Source organism: Gobio gobio (assembly GCF_949357685.1).
Source record: "Gobio gobio genome assembly, chromosome: 9".
Taxonomy (NCBI): domain Eukaryota; kingdom Metazoa; phylum Chordata; class Actinopteri; order Cypriniformes; family Gobionidae; genus Gobio; species Gobio gobio.
In genome coordinates, this window is record NC_137115.1 from 47,934,373 (window position 1) to 47,952,248 (window position 17,876).

Consider the following 17,876-nt stretch of genomic DNA (forward strand, 5'->3'; position numbering starts at 1 on the left):
TTTCATTAATGCCCTGCGCTGATGAGAAATGACTGTTGAGCTTCTCCAGAGGAGGAGAAAGGAATGACGCAAGTCTCGGTTTACACTTCAGAAACATTCTGTTCTCTTCCACCTGCGTGCGTGGCCGGGTCTCCCTGCTCCAAAGTTAGAAACCCAGCATGGAATATTGAAAAACAAAATGATATAATAAAAGAGCAGTTTGAAGTCACGTGGAGGACAAGAAAGGAAAACATTAAGACATCAAGTAAAATCTGTAGAGACGTTCAGGAGAGAGCTTAGTGTTTGTTTAGTGAGCTGGCACAACGTCTCTCTTGTTAGCATGAGAAGTACAGAAGTGGCAGCTTGCACCGACACCATGGTGACCGCTGGAATTCTGGGTAGGTCAAACATGAGTTTGGCGAGTAGAACGCATATAAACACTCCTGGTTCAAACAGAGGGGGCCTCGAAAACTAAAGAAAGAGGATGAATGTGCATGACGCCAAGTGCTCCAGTTGAAGGTTTGATCAAAAAACGTGTGTTAAATGAATTTACTGCGATTCACAAGGCAGAGAGGTTTCGAAAGCTGCAAAGAAAGGTGTAATTAGGGTTTTCACGAGTCGTGTGGTAACATTTACCGGGAAATACCGGCTGATTAATCTTCTCTATGAAACAACAAAACAACTTTTGCATTTACACAAACCTGCTAGTCACTATGATATAATTATATATCAAACTACAGGCTGGTCTAGTTTCAGGATGGCTTTTGGGACACCATGGTAACGTAAACAGGTGCCAATAAACAAACAACGATCTAGGAAACACAAACACATATTTGTTGGTGTAGGAGTCTGTGTGGTTGCTTTTGCCTGACGGGTCTGACAGTTTTGATTTATAAGTAGAACTTAGCAGCATTTCACGATGTGGCTCTAATATACTCCAGTCCTGCCAAGATCAATTCAATCACACTGGAAATGCAATGAAAATGAGGGGCGTCTATTTTGCAGCTCACACGGCAGTCTGTAAAATTCCTTCATGTCATACTGAGACTGAAGAAATCTACATTATATTGCCAAATGTATTCGGACACTCCTCCCAATCATTGAATTCAGGTGTTCAATCACTTCCATGACTACAGGTGTATAAAATTAAGCACCTAGGCATGCAGACACTTCTACAAACATTTGTGAAAGAATGGGTCGCTCTCAGGAGCTCAGTGAATTCAAGCATGGTACCCTGATAGGTCGCCACCTGTGTAATAAGTCCATTCGTGAAATTTCCTCCCTACTAAATATTCCACGGTCAACTGTTAGTGGCATTATAACAAAGTGGAAGCAATTGGGAACATCAGCAACACAGCCACGAAGTGGTAGGCCACGTAAAATTACTGAGCGGGGTCAGCGCATGCTGAGGTGCGCAGAAATCGCCAACTTTCTGCAGAGTCAATAGCTTCAGACCTCCAAACTTTGTGTGGCCTTCAGATTAGCTCAAGAACAGTGCATAGAGAGCTTCATGGAATGGGTTTCCATGGCCGAGCAACTGCATCCAAGCCTTACATCACCAAGAGCAATGCAAAGCGTCAGATGCAGTGGTGTAAAGCACGCCGCCACTGGACTCTAGAGCAGCAGAGACGTGTTCTCTGGAGTGACCAATCACTCTTCTCTGTCTGGCAATCCGATGGACGAGTCTGGATTTGGCGGTTGCCAGGAGAAAAGTACTTGCCTGACTGCATTTGTCAAGTGTAAAGTTTGGTGGAGGGGGGATTATGGTGCGGGGGTTGTTTTTCAGGGGTTGGGCTTGGCCCCTTAGTTCCAGTGAAAGGAACTCTTCATGCTTCAGCATACCAAGACATTTTGGACAATTTCATGCTCTCAACTTCGTGGGAACAGTTTGGGGATGGCCCCTTCCTGTCCTAACATGACTGCGCACCAGTGCACAAAGCAAGGTCCATAAAGACATGGATGAGCGAGTTTGGGGTGGAGGAACTTGACTGGCCTGCACAGAGTCCTGACCTCGTCCCGATAGAACACCTTTGGGATGAATTAGAGTGGAGACTGCGACCCAGGCCTTCTCATCCAACATCAGTGCCAGACCTCACAAATGCTCTTCTGGAAAAATGGTCAAAAATTCACGTAGGTCACATGACAATGACAACATGGCATATGTAGTACATCCAAATGTCATTTATACTACACACATTCATACTGTATAGAGCGCACTTTTTTTAAAAGTCACGGTGTTAATATTGATCTATTTCTGGTCATAATTGGGAACCGACGAGCACATGAAGCTTTGTGCCGTGCTGCTTTGTTTATCAGTAAAAACGCCCCTTCCCGTACCCAAAACAAGGTGCCTGCGTATGAAAGTCTGAAGCAAGGACTGATGGGACGTTGTCCTGCTCCACTTGACACACAATGAGTGGAAGGAGAATTTTAGAATGCCACTTTATTCAGCTCATTCCACGCATCATTCATCAATCATTGCACATCCGAAACTGGAAAGTACTGCGTTTTTCAATCCGATCAAGTGTTTACGTCCTGTTGAACGGATTAGAAAAGGTTTAAACCACCCCTTACAATCCGAATGAAATTTTAATCGGATTTGCCCAATTCATACCGACTGACATGGTTACATGTGGCTTTTCTGTTCCAACTGTGCTACTAGTCCAATTACAATCGGATTATTAGGGTCCATGTAAACACAGCTACAGTCACATGGCATAGTGTGTATAGGTTAATTTGTTACTTTGGTTGTAGGGTTATACAAAAAACCCAGCACCTATAAGTAAGTAAACAAGAGACATTCCTTCCTCTCGTGTTACAATGTGCCACCTAAGAAGCTGCGTGATGCATGTGGCTGGATATGAAAGGACATTTGATGCACATTTTGGAAGCCGTCCATGACACATAGTGCAGGTCTCTGCTGATTCAGGCATGTCTGATCACCTCCAGCCACAATCCTTTAAAGAATCAAACACTGCACAAAGCTTGATCCCCATACCATGTGCATGCTATATATTATCCCGTGGATCACACTATGCAGTAATTTAGGCTACGGTGATAAATCAAGTGCATAAACCAAGGTTTGTAACCTTCACTCACAGCAGACCAGTTAGCAACCTAGACATTCCTTGTGTAAAAGCATTCCCTAGCTTTACCAGGAGAAAATGGCTTGATAAGCAGAGAGCTCTAGTGTAAACCGCTTATAGGTGTCTTTTTAAATAGCTTTCTAATGCGCTTTAAGCACTGCAGCATGGTGTGTATCAAAGAGAGGAACAAAAGAAGAGAGGCTGAGCAGTTTCTCCACCTACAACCTGTGATCCGTTTTGATAGGCACATAATGAGAAGCAGACCAGTGTACACACCGTAACACACACACACACACATCCACATTCATTATTCATGCCATATTAGCTTCTTTATTAGAATAGTGGGAAGGTGGAAACCATCAAGGGAGTAGAATGTTTGTGCCACTGGGATGGATGGACAACCTGGCTCTTATCCTTTGGTAAAATGTGTGCCATTGTACAGATCGGAGTGTGTTTTACATCACTGTACAGGTTTTGAGACTTCAGAGACTTTTCATCGGTGAGCTGGAGTCAGTGTGACCACAGCAGTTTCCTGAATTTAACTTAACTAGTGCTGCACACACTGAACAGTTCATTGGCAGTAATTTGAGCCATTTCAACAGTACAGAAGCATTTGTTTATTGTAAGTGTGAGCCAAATATAGAAGTCTATATTTGGTTTTGTGTAAATGTACACATTACACATTTAATTAAGCACATTTAAGCGGCTGGTTAAACTTGACTTGGTTAGCGAATAAGACGCAGGCTTATGAGATAAAGTGTCGCAAATGTTTAGTGAATTCAGCCCTTCTGTTTCTGTTCATTCAGGTTTACCCGCATGACATTTGCCATTAAGGTGAGTGACAGTGCATACAGAGACACAGACACACCGGAACACACTCAAACTAAGAGAATGAGCAGGATTCCTTGTGGGATTACACAGACAGATGAGAAACACCAGTAAAAAGAACAGCTGCATTCTTTCTTACAATACAGCATGATCCAGAGGACAACACAGTGAAGGACAGAAGGAACAACGTGCAACAAGAAAATACTGGTAAGCAGAAATAACAAGACAAAAAAAGGAAAAGAAGAAACATGAAAAAGATGAGAAAAAAGAAGAAAAGTAAAGAGATTAAAGGGATAGTTTACCCATAAATTTAAATTCTGTCATTAATTACTCACTGTTTACCACAACTGATGTGTGAGTTGATGATTGTTTATATGTAAATAAAAGGCTAAATTGAATCTGTTCATCATATAGAGCGATTGTGTCTGTTCAGAAAATTTGGACTAAACTGCTCAGTTCATTTGGATTCGTTTTATGACGTTTTATGAACTTTTTGAAACGTCAAAGTGGTAGTTGCATAGCTGTCAATGGAGGGACAGAAAGCTCTCAGATTTAATCAAAAAGATGAAAGTCTTGCTGGTTTGGAACGACATGAGGTTGAGTAAATGATGACAGAAATCAATCATTCTGCGTTAGTTCTGGCAGGTCAAAAGCTCCGCTATCAGCTGACCTCAGCTGATTGGCAAAATCCCAACCCCGCCAATATCAGCTGATCCGATTCCTATGCACTCAATTGGCAACTCTCAAACAGGGCGCCTTATTTAAGCGCGGCTTCAGTTCAGTCTGCCTGCTTGGCTGCTTCCACTGCACGCTGCTTTGCACCCCTCCTCCTCCCCAGCTCCTCCTTAAACTTGTGTTTAACTTAATCAATTGATGCATGCAAATCAATTGATGCATGCTCTGGTCTCAATGGGCGGATTTATGCTGCTTAAAAATTGGAGGTTGTCCCCAGAAGCTGCTGCTGTTCCCTGTCTTGGCTTTTCATGGAGATGATGGGGAATTTAGAACAAAGCCATACCGCCAAATGTAACTTTTGCAAAATATGGCAATAAAAAAGTGCTGGGTCGGCACTTTCCGACATGATGCCGTCATATGCCATGCAAAAGCAGAACACCAAAGTCGCGCATTTGAGGTTAAAAAGTATATAATTTTTTTCTTCTTTTTTTTTTTAGACAATGACCGATGGTTTCGCTAGATAAGACCCAATTCCTCAGCTGGGATCTTGCAGAGCCTCTGAAGCCATTCGAGCCCTTTGAAACTGCATTGATTTGGACCTTCAACTCGTTGGTTGCAGTTGAAAACCATTATGTGGAGAAAAATCTTGGAATGTTTTCCTCAAAAAACTTAGACTGAAGAAATAAAAGACATGAACATCTTGGATGAGATGGGGTGTGTAAATTATCAGGAATTTAAAATTTTGAAGTGAACTAATCCTTTAAGTGAGACAAAGAGAAAAGAATGGAAAAGACAAGACAAGTCAAGATGAGAAGGCAAGATGGGATAAGAAGACTCGAGAATGCTCAGAATGAAAATGATCAGAGAAGATCAGAGAAAATAAGAAAGGAAGAGAAGACAAGGAAAAACAGTGTTCAAAAACAGGAGAAGACAAGATGAGAAGACAAAACGAGAAGAGATGAGAAGAGTCAAGATGAAGTGTCAAGACAAAAAGAGAAAAGGAGAGGAGAGAGGAGAGGAGAGGAGAGGAGAGGAGAGGAGAGGAGAGGAGAAGAGGAGGAGTAGACCCTCAAAAGAGGCAGTCGGCATGTTCAGGCAGGTTTAGTAAAACCCCCCATCACAACCTGAGCCAGTTTAAATGAAGTTGAAAAATAAACGAGGAAAGGTGGGTGTAAATATAGGTTGACATCTTTGTCCAACATGAAGACACATGGAACAAACACAGCAAACCCATGACCTCTTTGTCTCTGCACAAGAAGTATTTGTGGACTTGGAAACAACAAATAGTCTCATTTACGTCTCAGACTATGTAGTGTGCAATTGTATTTATTACACGAGAGACAACCATGCGCCGCACGCCACTGCTTGAACAAAACCAAACTTTTGTCTTAAAAGGCGTCAACATTCTCCATCACAAAAGACTTTGTAGCCGAGTGATGAAAGCGATCATCTAACATGATCAATAGTACCATAGTAACTTAATAAAACCATAGTACATAGTGTTTACAGACTCATTGTGCCTCTACTCTTCACAATTCACTGAAGCCTGCAAAAACACGAATGAACACACCCAAAAGTGCCCGCGATTCACGCGAGAGGAAGTGGTTTGTCTTTAACATGACAGATGTTGAAAGAGAGGGGACGTATTATGTTGTTGGAAAATAATGAGATGGCTCAGGAATTTTAAATAGACGCTTTGTTATTCTTCGATGACTGACGTGGAGATGCATGTGTATGTTGCACATTATGTTCGCAGTGGCACAGTGGTTATGTAAACGCGGTAATCCACCTCCATACAAACACGCCGGAGGCCAGCATGAACCAATCAGGCCTTGATATCTGCTTTCTGTTTATCAACACTTCAGCAAGTGTTACTGTCCATGGGAGATGACAGGGTTTCCAGCCCGTAGCCCCATCAGGGCTCTTAAGTCGACTCCACACCAGCCTTTATTTATAGTCTCGTACCAGTCAGCTCTTTTACACACTTTCGGTAAATGGACAGAGTGAGTTGTGCATGTGCGTGTCCGTACACTTACTGTAAGAAAAACTTAGGCGAGGGGTGACGTCGTCTTCTGCTGCTTGAACCCATCCAACCAGGAGGACAACGAGGACGGACAGGAAAGAGACGCGCGTCAAGTTTAGTGACCACATTTTGCTTCTTGTGTCTCAGATTTTCTGGCGCTCATGAAGATCTTTTCCCTTGCTTGTTTGTTTTTCTTTTCTTTTACTCAAACTCCTGAAAAGGAGAGCCGTGTACTGATGTGACGACTGTGGTCACCTTCACAGGGCTTCACAATGGTGGATTTCTACCAAGAAACAAGTCCTCCAGGACGATGATATGGCCTAAATCAGTCTCCATGTGCTTGTGTAGACTGTCACACAGGCGTCTCAGCAAAATCTGTAACAGACAAGACACAAGCATAGGTCACATTAAAATGAGATCAAATATTGGATTACTGGTGGGTAATAAACACAAATGCAGATATTTTTGAGGAAATCTGAGAGTTCACTTGACGTGCGAGAACTAAAGAGGTTCATTCTCGTGTTACGCAGCACGTTTGAGCTTCAGCAAGAGCCAATGAGGTTCATTCTCATGTTACGCATCACATTTGAGCTTCAACAAGAACCAATGAGGTTCATTCTCGTGTTACGCAGCACGTTTGAGATTCCTCAAGAACCAATGAGGTTCATTCTCGTGTTACGCAGCACGTTTGAGCTTCAGCAAGAGCCAATGAGGTTCATTCTCGTGTCATTCTCAGATTTCATCAAAAAGATCTTTGATTGTGTTCCGAAGATGAATGAAAGTTTTACGGGTTTGGAAAAACATGAGGGTAATTATAATGACATTTCATTTTTGGGTGAACTAACCCTTTAAGGTAGAAAAAGCTTGTTACAGTTGGTTTCCCAGCTGAGAGGCTGAAAAGCGAAAAGTGCCCAAAACCCCTTTAAAACTGACAAAAATCTGACTTAATTAAGACCAGATGTACAGGGTCCATTTTGCAAGCGTTTATCCATTTCTAAATGAAGCAAACATCCTCTTCATGCTACGCTAAACCCACAATACGGTGTGAAAGAGTTGCACTGTGTCACGCTTGAAAGCACCAGGAGACGTGGGAGTTCAAACCAGCCATCTCCTACCTGTATGGTAAACTCTTCGTGTGGGGTTATATCGCTGAAAATCATCAGTAAGATTTGGACTGTGCCAAGAATTGCCGCATGAATGAGAATATGTAGCCTTAAGGGACACAGATTTACACAATATTTACTCACTGCTCAGCAGGGCTCTATGCCTGTGTTTAATCAGCTCTAATCGTTAAGGTGAGCATGTTTGGGTCCAAGTTAGAAAACTGCCCTGTTTAAAAGACCTCCACTGCTGGTCACTGGAATATGTTACGTTTTAGTGTTCGCAACTGACCATTCCTTGGGTCAACCAATATCACAGGAAATATCATACTGGTGCACTAGCATTTGTTGCATGATGAGGCAATAAATAAGTACTTCCTGGAAATGGTGGTATCACTTATTAGACAATGGAAAATGCCTCATTTTCTGTTTACATGTTAAGTTGCAGAGTTCGGAGAACAGTTGTTTGCCATAATCACCCATCATCATTCATCAGTTCCGTTCCATAAAGCACTATTCTGAGAATGGATTTTCAACATAATGCCATTTAATGTATAATTTCCAGCCTCCTGCTAAGATGGCCTCATTTGTTCCCATTTATATAAGAAACGTAAAGGCATACGTGGAGTGTGACTGCCGGGCAAATTAAATGGACTGTTAATAAGTTGAATAGCTTTGCACTTGATATGTGATCTATAGTTACAGCACAGAACCCAACCCTGTCTTCAGCCCAATATGTCAGTTGTCTAGCGCTTAAGTGGTTTCCATTACTCTGGCTATGCAGACAAGCCTTTTAAGCACAACCACAAAGCTAATTCAATTTCAATTCCCATTTAGGTTTAGGATTTAATATCAACGTCAAATGTGTATACTTTATTGTTATGAAATGCCAACAGTTAAGGGCTAACAAACGGGGTGTGGTGTAAAATTAGTATTTGAAGAAGCAGAAAATGCAGTCTAGCTTTCAACAGACAGAATGTAACATGTCTAAAACATCCATGCCACAAGTATGTTAAATCTTAAAAGATGTAATTATTACGTTTTAATTGTGTACCTCCAAGGTTTGAATGATATAAAATTAAAGTGATAGTTCAACCAAAAATGAAAACTCCATCATCATTTATGATTGTGCTAAACACAAAAGAAGAATGTTTCTAGTCCCCATTGACTTCCATAGTATTTTTAATCTCTCTACTATGCAAGTAAATGGGACCAGCAACTCTTTGGCTACCAACATTCTTCAAAATATCTTCTTTTATGTTCAACCCTTGAAAGAACTTCATGCCGGTTTAGAACAACTTGAGGGTAAGTAAATGATGATTTTTGGGTTAACATCCCTTTAAAAAGATGGTCCATATATATACTGTATGGCAACAATGCTTCTGCAGATCATCATGTCTATTTGTGCTTTAAAACAAAACTTTAAAAAGCTTAAAAATTGAGCCAACTCTAATGTAATTTGCCATTAAGCCATCAATTTACTGTAAAACTGCCAAAACAGCAAGGATGCTTTGCTCTAATATAGACAACATGAGAGCATGGCACAAACTGACAGTCCCTGAATAAAAAGACAATGACAGACCTTGGACTCCCACTGGAAAGATTCACGTCCCAAACAGAAAAACTGCTGCTTGTTTAAACCGCATCTCAAAATCATATTGGCACAGCATGTGGAGATAAACTGATTACAAGTGAATGTGGTTTAGGTTTCCACAAATGAGTTTCTAAAGAACTGCTGAATCATTGATGATTGTGGTTTATCAACATCAGACCTAAAGCAAGTCCTAAAGGCACAAAACACTTTACTACTTGGTGCTTATGTCTGATAAAGACAGATTTATGTCTTCTTTTTTTTTTAACAAACAGTATATATGACATCTAAGATGGTATTATACCCAAGAAGAACAACATATGGCATCAAAGTAGCACAAAGTAACAAAAAGGACAAAGCAAGTTTAACCTACACCCATCAGGCATAACTAATATTGTGTTGCTTTTGGTGCCAAAACAGCCTTGACCTGTCGAGGCATGGACTCCTCTAGACCCCTGAAGGTGTGCTGTGGTATCTGGCACCAAGATGTTAGCAGCAGATCCTTTAAGTCCTGTAAGTTGCGAGGTAGGGCCTCCATGGATCGGACTTGTAAGTTCAGCACATCTCACAGATGCTCGATTGGATTGAGATCTGGGGAATTTGGAGGCCAAGTCAACACCTCAAACTCGTTGCGCTCCTCAAACCATTCCTGAACCATTTTTGCTTTGTGGCAGGGCACATTATCCTGCAGAAAGAGGCCACAGCCACAAGGGAATACAGTTTCCATGAAAGCGTGTACATGGTCTGCAACAATGCTTAGGTAGGTGGTACGTGTCAAAGTAACATCCACATGGATGACAGGACCCAAATTTTCCCAGCAGAACATTGCCCAAAGCATCACACTGCCTCCACCGGCTTACCTTCTTCCCATAGTGCATCCTGGTGCCATGTGTTCCCCAGGTAAGCAATGCACACACACCCGGCCATCCACGTGATGTAAAAGAAAACGTGATTCATCAGACCAGGCCACCTTCTTCCATTGCTCCATGGTCCAGTTCTGATGCTCACATGTCCACTGTTGGTGCTTTCAGCAGTGGACAGGGATCAGCATGGGCACCCTGACTGGTCTGCAGCTATGCAGCCCCATACGCAACAAACTGCGATGCACTGTGTATTCTGACACCTTTCTATCAGAACCAGCATTAACTTCTTGAGCAATTTGAGCTCCAGTAGCTCGTCTGTTTGATCGAACCACACAGGTCAGCCTTCGCTCCCCATGTGCATCAATGAGCCTTGGCCACCCATGACCCTGTCGCCGGTTCACCACTGTTCCTTCCTTGGACCACTTTTGATCAGATACTTAGTCTGACCACTGCAGACGGGGAACACCCGTTTTGGAGATGCTCTGACCCAGTTGTCTAGCCATCACAATTTGGCCCTTGTCAAACTCCCTCAAATCTTTACGCTTGTCCATTTTTCCTGCTTCTAACACATCAACTTTGAGGACAAAAGGTTCACTTGCTGCCTAATATATCCCACCCACTAACAGGGGCCGTGATGAAGAGATAATCAGTGTTGTTCACTTCACCTATCAGTTGTCATAATGTTATGCCTGATCGGTGTATATTCACATGCATAAAATACAAAGCCTCGAAAGGACAGTATTTGTATAATCTGGTGATAATACATTAAACACAAATATCTAACTTCATAAGTTTGCTGTATTTCGCCTTTGCTACAGTGTTTCACCACCTTCCCCTGCGTTCTTTCTCAGCTCAGACAAGAGATATGTTTACAAGGTCAAACTCCTCCTGCTGTCCATATGCTGGGGTTGGAATGTGTCCTGCACTGGTCAAGGCTGTGGCTTCAGCCATATTGGTGTGAGAGGCTTGCTCACTCATTAGCCTTCCTAGCGCTGGGAACGCTGGAGTGACAGTCCCAGTTGACCAATGGCAATGTGATCTCATTAATTTCAAGTTTTGACAGGAAGAGGATAAATGCTGCCGATGCACGTGAGGAGCTGAAGTAGGACGCTAAAGGTCTCTCTGTCATCACAGAGATAGAATACATATTTCCCCTTACAGTTGGATTAACGCAGGAGCCATACATCATCTCTCGTCATCAAAAGTGAAAAATGATCTACAATCCACAGATCCTAAAATGAACGACCCCAATGAAGAAGCATGATTTTAAACGTTAATCATTCAGATAAATCCAATGGCAAAATAACTTTAACTTGTCTAATTTGTACTGAATTGATATATTTGTTTGGTAGTTAAGATTTTTAAGATCCATGTGGTTTTGTTGGTGGGTTGATCTCTAATAGTCAGGAAAAATGATTGATACACTATGACTTCAATGTCATATGAAATTTGTAATATGAAAACAAATAAATAATTTGGAGGGTATTTCTTGGAAGGAACTGGGGACAAAGTGTCCTCAATTTTTTTTTTTTTTAAACAGTAAAAAGCTATTGTGAAAAACAAAAAAATATGGGAAAAAATTGAGAAGCCAAATGGTTTGCATCATCAAAGTAGGAAACTTTCATCCTCTGAACAAAGAATACTTAAAATGAGTACATCAAGTACATAAATAATCTCTATTCAGCCAACAGCCAGTCAATAATTCTGTGTTCCCCCGGTACATGAGCCATATGTGACGATGGCATCAGATGTCACTTCCTGTATGTCATAAAAATAGAAATGGTTTACTACAGAAACAGCTGTCCAGATTATCAGGTTTGACCGATGGGATAAAATTATCTTGAAGCAAAGCCAAGACTAATGCGTTTCTTTTGTTCAGTATGCAACAGTGTCTTCCTCCTCTGGGAAAAAATAAAATAAAAATAATAATAATGTCGGAACCCATAGCATCGTGGGCAGTGCGCTGACATATAGTGCTGTTGCGCTTCAGGCGACCCGAGTTCGAGTCCCAGCTCGTGGACCTTTCCCGATCCCGTCCCCCTCTCTCTCTCTCCCACTTCGCTTCCTGTCTACCTACTGTCCTATCATAATAAATCTTTAAAAAAAATAATAAATAATAATAATAATATTAATAATAATTCACCTATAAAGCACTGCACCCTTAGGCCCCGTTTCCACCGAAATTACCAGGAACTTTTTTCCCCCCAGACCTGATACTGTCTGCGTTTCCACTGCAGTCTAAAGTACCGTGAAGATTAGGCATTAAGAAGATTAGTCCGGTGATGTAGGACTGCGCGCGACTTCTCCTCCCAGTCAGCGACGGACAGTAATATTTTTTTAGCTGGTTATGTATTGGTTTACTAAAGAGGTCATTAACAAAACAGTGGAAAAGAGATGAGCACTGATACTAAAGCGTATTCTGAAAGCTCGTAAAGCTAGATTTAAAATAAGACAACGTGTGTTATTATCAGCTATTATGGACATTGACCGTGAGATTGCGGAGACAACGCGCGCCATCAGACAGAAAGAGCAAGACTGATATTTACTGAACGCAGAACAAACCTTTTTTAAAAATGCCGGTTGAAATAAAATGCTGCGTTTACTCAACCAATCAGCATGTTCAGCGCCCAAGTCCCACCCCCGAAAGTTCCTGAACTTTGAAAAAGTACTACCTCGCGAGCAGGGCCGTTTGGAGGGGGAAATATTTACCCGGAACTTTATTTAGACCCCAGTTCCTGCGGTCAAAACACACCGGTGTTTTTAATGCAACCTGATCTCACAGAATTCCGTGAAATGAACACGGGTCCCTTAACTCAAAATCCATGGCAGTTTCACGGAATCGCCGAAAATTCCGTGATGGGTCTACGGAAGTGATTTCTATATAAGTCGATGACAGTAAACAGACGCGTTGGGCATGGTTATCGTCATGAAACTATGATTTTTGCCATTATGACATGGAGTGTGATTCTCGATTTAATCAGCCAGTGTAATTTTATTTATTTTTACAGTATTTAGACACGTATTGAACACGTAACCCAATCCCTTCCCTAAACCTACCCATTTGTGTATTATAAAACACAGGATATAACAGGCAGATACGACTGCAGGCACAATTTATTCCAAAAGTACAAATATTCCAAGTGTTCCGAGGCCAAACGATTAATTTGTGTGAAGAAAATCCCCAAGAGCGATCAGCAGCGTCGAGTCCATCTGCCATAGATCAAAAATACATTTCAAATTTGCCGCCGGGAGAAACGTTACGTCAGCTTTGACAGCATTGGCTGTCGTATGTCTCGTGACCAATTGCGTCATTACGTCAGCTTCGATTGTAAAATGCCATTGGCTCTCGTGTGTCTCGTGACAGATTGCGATACGCTGAAGAGTCGTGTGTATTATTTGAATCAGATATGAATGAGTGCGTTCACGGAGCGGCGGGATCATCATTTTAGCGAATAAAACATTAAGATCAACTCTGTTCTTTACATGAAGACATCGTGTGACTTCGAAAGACTTGGAATGCAACATGAGTTTTTATACTGTTTTTGGTCAGTTTTTGCAATAAATACCTGTGACTGTACTTGTATTTGCCTGTAATGTGTTTTATATTGTTGAGAGTGGGTAGGTTTAGGGTAGGAGTGGAGTTAGTTGCTCCAAAATATAAAAGTAGCTTATAAATATTCATAAAATCATGTCTGCTTTTTACTGTCATTGACTTGCATAGGAATCACTTCCGTGGACCCATCACGGAATTTTCGGCGATTCCGTGAAACTGCCACGGATTTTGAGTTAAGGGACCCGTGTTCATTTCACGGAATTCTGTGAGATCAGGTTGTTTTAATGAAAACTAAACTAAAACTATAAACTAAAACAAAAAGATTTTTGTTAAAGCTGGAATAAAATAAAATATATATATTAGTTGAAAAACTTGTGAAAATTAGAAATGTTGCCATGTCAACTAACTGAAAGAAATAAGTACTAACAAAAAAAAAACTAATATAAAACTAAAGTTAAAGTAAAAAAAAATTAAGTTACATTCAAAATATTAATAAATACTACAATAAAAATAAAAAAATTGTTGTTGAAACAGAGAGTGTGCATTTATTCCTCAATTCACCAAATCAGCAGTGCTTGTGCGTGTGGCAGAGTTGTGGACTCAAATCCCAAATTTGATAATTAAAGAAAGCTTGTGACTCGACTTAGACTTTGACAACAATGACTCGTGACTTGACTTGGAAAGACATTATGGCCTATACCTTCTAAACCCAAAGATCAGAGTCGTGATCACTCTCTGGTCCCTGAAGCGTATGATCAGACCGGTAAGATTAGCACTGCTTTCCTGCTTTGGCTGGAACTGAGCCAGAGAGGGACTCGCTCAGCGCGCGCTTGTCATATATCACAAACTGTTCATCGTCTTCAACCACAAGTTTATTTGATGTTTCAGACATTTAAATACACAAAAGTACTAGCAAACCATACACTGATGTCTATGGAAGCTGCAATTATAAACCTTTCATTTTCTTTTCTTTTTTACGTCAAACGCACATTGTTTTATGTAACTTTTTTTGCTATTGCCCCTAAACTGTGGAATAGCCTTCCACTGTGTGTTAGAACTGCTCAAACACTTTCTGATTTTAAATCTAAGCTAAAAACTCATTTGTTTTCCTTGGCTTTTGAACGTAAACTACGCATGTGACAGTATATTAGATCATAGCATTCGGTCTTAAAGTGACAGCAGCCTAAAATACCTGTCTGTCATGAATGTTAATAAAACAACATAAGATGGTAAATAAATAAATGTTAAATAAACCTACTGTACCTGAAACACATATTTTTTAACTATCGTTTTAGCTTCTTTGTTATTTTTGTATTATTATAAAAAAATTCTCATATCATGAAATATGTGAAATGTGTATGTGGATGTGTGAGTGCAGAAGCAGATGTGTGAGATGAGGAATGTGTCGTGACTCGAGGGGACTTTAAAGAATAACTAGCACATGTGTGACAAAACTATGACTCATTGCCCTCAAAGTGCCTGTTGAAACAGTCCAACGCAGAAGTTCTGCAAACTTTGAGATCAGATACATATGGACATCTATGAATCAGAGAACACATGTGACTCAGCCGCAACAGGTACAGGAAGTAATGCTGACACCTGCTCACACGCACTGTGTCATCAGAGTAAAGTTCAAAAGTGGTTTTCATTTGACTCCCTGTGATGTACGGAAACAGTGAATCATGAAGTGCTGGATCTGAGATTGTGTTTCCCACTGTCCTCATCTCTGAGCTGATCCCCAGACCCAGCTTAGAGTAATTAATGGCCCGCTCCTCCCTGGGTGATCTGGCCAGCCTTAATTACATCCATATGTTCCTTCAAAGATCTTTAATAGCCTAATTAAAATCTTATTAAATAGCCAAAGCAAAATGGAAACATTTTTGGCTCAATTCAAGTTTGAAAATGTTAAAAAAGGAGCTTCCACAAATGATCAGGCTCATTTTTTTAGGCAAGACTTCTCAGATGATAAGCTTTGCTTTTTAGTTTAATTACATGGGTGACCTAACTAGATAAATGTGGATAAAATGTAAAATATGACCATGAAATGGCCCAGGAATATCATTACCTCTGTCTCTTTAAAATGAAAAATACCTCTAACGGGGACAGAGTCAGATGTGCAAATATTTCTAGCGGAGATTCATTTTGTCCTCTCGCTCCTGCCTAGAAATTTCCATAACAGATGTGAGGTCTGTGAAATGTAGAACAGCACAGACGTGGCTGCGAAAAGACCTGCTAATGCCATCATCTCTTTGTCAGGTAAAATGATATTTAAATGAAAAGCTGTTTCTGCTATGCTCTTAATTTTGGTGCATATTTAATTATCTTGGATTAAAGGAACACGCCACTATTTTTGAAAATAGGCTAATTTTCCAACTCCCCTAGAGTTAAACAGTTGAGTTTTACCATTTTCGAATCCATTCAGCCGATCTCCGGGTCTGGCGGTAGCACTTTTAGCATAGCTTAGCATAGATCATTGAATCTGATTTGACTGTTAGCATCTCACTTCAAAATTATCAAAGAGTTTCGATATTTTTCCTATTTAAAACGCAAAACTCTTTGGTCATTGCTAACGGTCTAATCAGATTCAATGATCTATGCTAAGCTATGCTAAAAGCTGACCCGGAGATCGGCTGAATGGATTCGAAAACGGTAACTCAATTGTTTAACTCTAGGGAAGTTGGAATATTATTTTCAAAAAAAGTGGCGTGTTCCTTTAACATGATAACCGATTCCAGATCAGCATTCTTAAAGGAATACTTCACCCAAAAATTTAAATTCTGTCAATAATTACTCACCCTCGACTTTCATTCATCTTTGGAACACAAACGAAGATCTTTTTGATGAAATCTGAGAGCTCACTGTCCCTCCATTGACAGCTACACAACTACTGACGCTTCAAAAAGTTCACAAAGAGATTGTAAAACTAATCCATGTGAATTGGCCGGTTTAGTCCAAATTGTCTGAAGAGAATCACGCTTTATATGATGAACAGATTGAATTTAGGTTTTATATACACATATAAACACTGATCAGCAAACATAAACAGAAGCTCAACCAAACCTGCTTGACATGAGGGTTTGTAATCAATGACAGAATTTGAATTTTTGCGTGTACTGTCCCTTTAAGGCCCTTTCACACCAAGGACGATAACTATAAAGAGACAGTTCAAAAAATTATTCTAAATATAAAAGAATAGCGAAGTTCACACCACAACTAAAACAATAAGGGCACAGAGAAATTTCAGAGGGATTTTTTGCAGCTGATGTACAACAAAAGACAGCCAATCAGAATCCATCTTGCTTTAATGAGCTCAAACATCTAAAGTGGCAGACAACAAAACGGCAGAGCATGCTTAAAATAGACAGAACGATACACATACAACTGACCACTGTTGTGGACGCTAATACTGCTATCGTTATAGTTATCACTCTTGAACGGGCCGTTACAGTTGTGTTCTCCAGTCCGGTCTTTAGGCTAATACTACTGTACTTACTGATCCATGCTGGACAGAAACAATGTGTGGACTGTCACTGGATGTACTTGAATGCCAACGTGTAATTTGAGCAATTTCAATATAATTAGACTTGTATTTCTGCTAGTGTCACAGCACTGACTCATCTCTGATGGCATCCCCATTTTATTTCGAGAGAAACAAAGCTTTCTTAACAACATGCTGCATATGGAAGAACTGCAGTGGTTTTCCAAGAAATCAGCCTCATTGGAATTTGTTACAAAGAAATGCAATTCTCAGAATGGGATATAAAACAGCTCCTCAGATGGAGAAGCCAGAATCTCAATGAACACAATACAACAGGTGGAGTTTTGCCATTTCAAATGGGTGGCTGCATTCAATGTGTTTTACATTTCCCCCCGCAAGTGCAAAATTAAAACAGGATGATCATATAAAGCATTTCACTTATTATTAGATTATGTTAGTGACCTGATTTCTAAGAGTATGATTGTGTAGACAGAGTGTGATTTGGCACTGACTCTATTCTTCAACAGGGCTTCGCTGCCTTTTTTCCAGGCACTCAGACAAAATCTCAGTCAAAGTCAGCCTATAACTCATATTAAGACTCTTTAAGAGTTTTAAAATGCACTAAATGTTATATAAAATTTGTACAAATAATATTAAAGAATCACAATTATATATATATATATATATATATATATATATA

At 40.4% G+C, this 17,876-nt stretch overlaps 2 protein-coding genes across 2 annotated transcripts in view; both read right to left on the reverse strand.

Annotated features, from left to right (window-relative positions):
• LOC307131377 (RNA polymerase II elongation factor ELL2) overlaps positions 1-17,876 on the reverse strand; it is a 379,314-nt gene that overhangs the window by 199,438 nt on the left and 162,000 nt on the right. The gene's annotated exons all lie outside the window — the stretch shown is intronic.
• The window catches only part of sema4ba (sema domain, immunoglobulin domain (Ig), transmembrane domain (TM) and short cytoplasmic domain, (semaphorin) 4Ba), an 80,206-nt gene that overhangs the window by 39,159 nt on the left and 23,171 nt on the right, over positions 1-17,876 (reverse strand). Inside the window, exon 2 of the mRNA XM_079824986.1 lies at positions 6,605-6,966. Within this exon, the coding sequence (XP_079681112.1) occupies positions 6,605-6,719 (115 nt within the window). The 5' untranslated portion in view covers positions 6,720-6,966. The remainder of the gene's footprint in view (positions 1-6,604; positions 6,967-17,876) is intronic.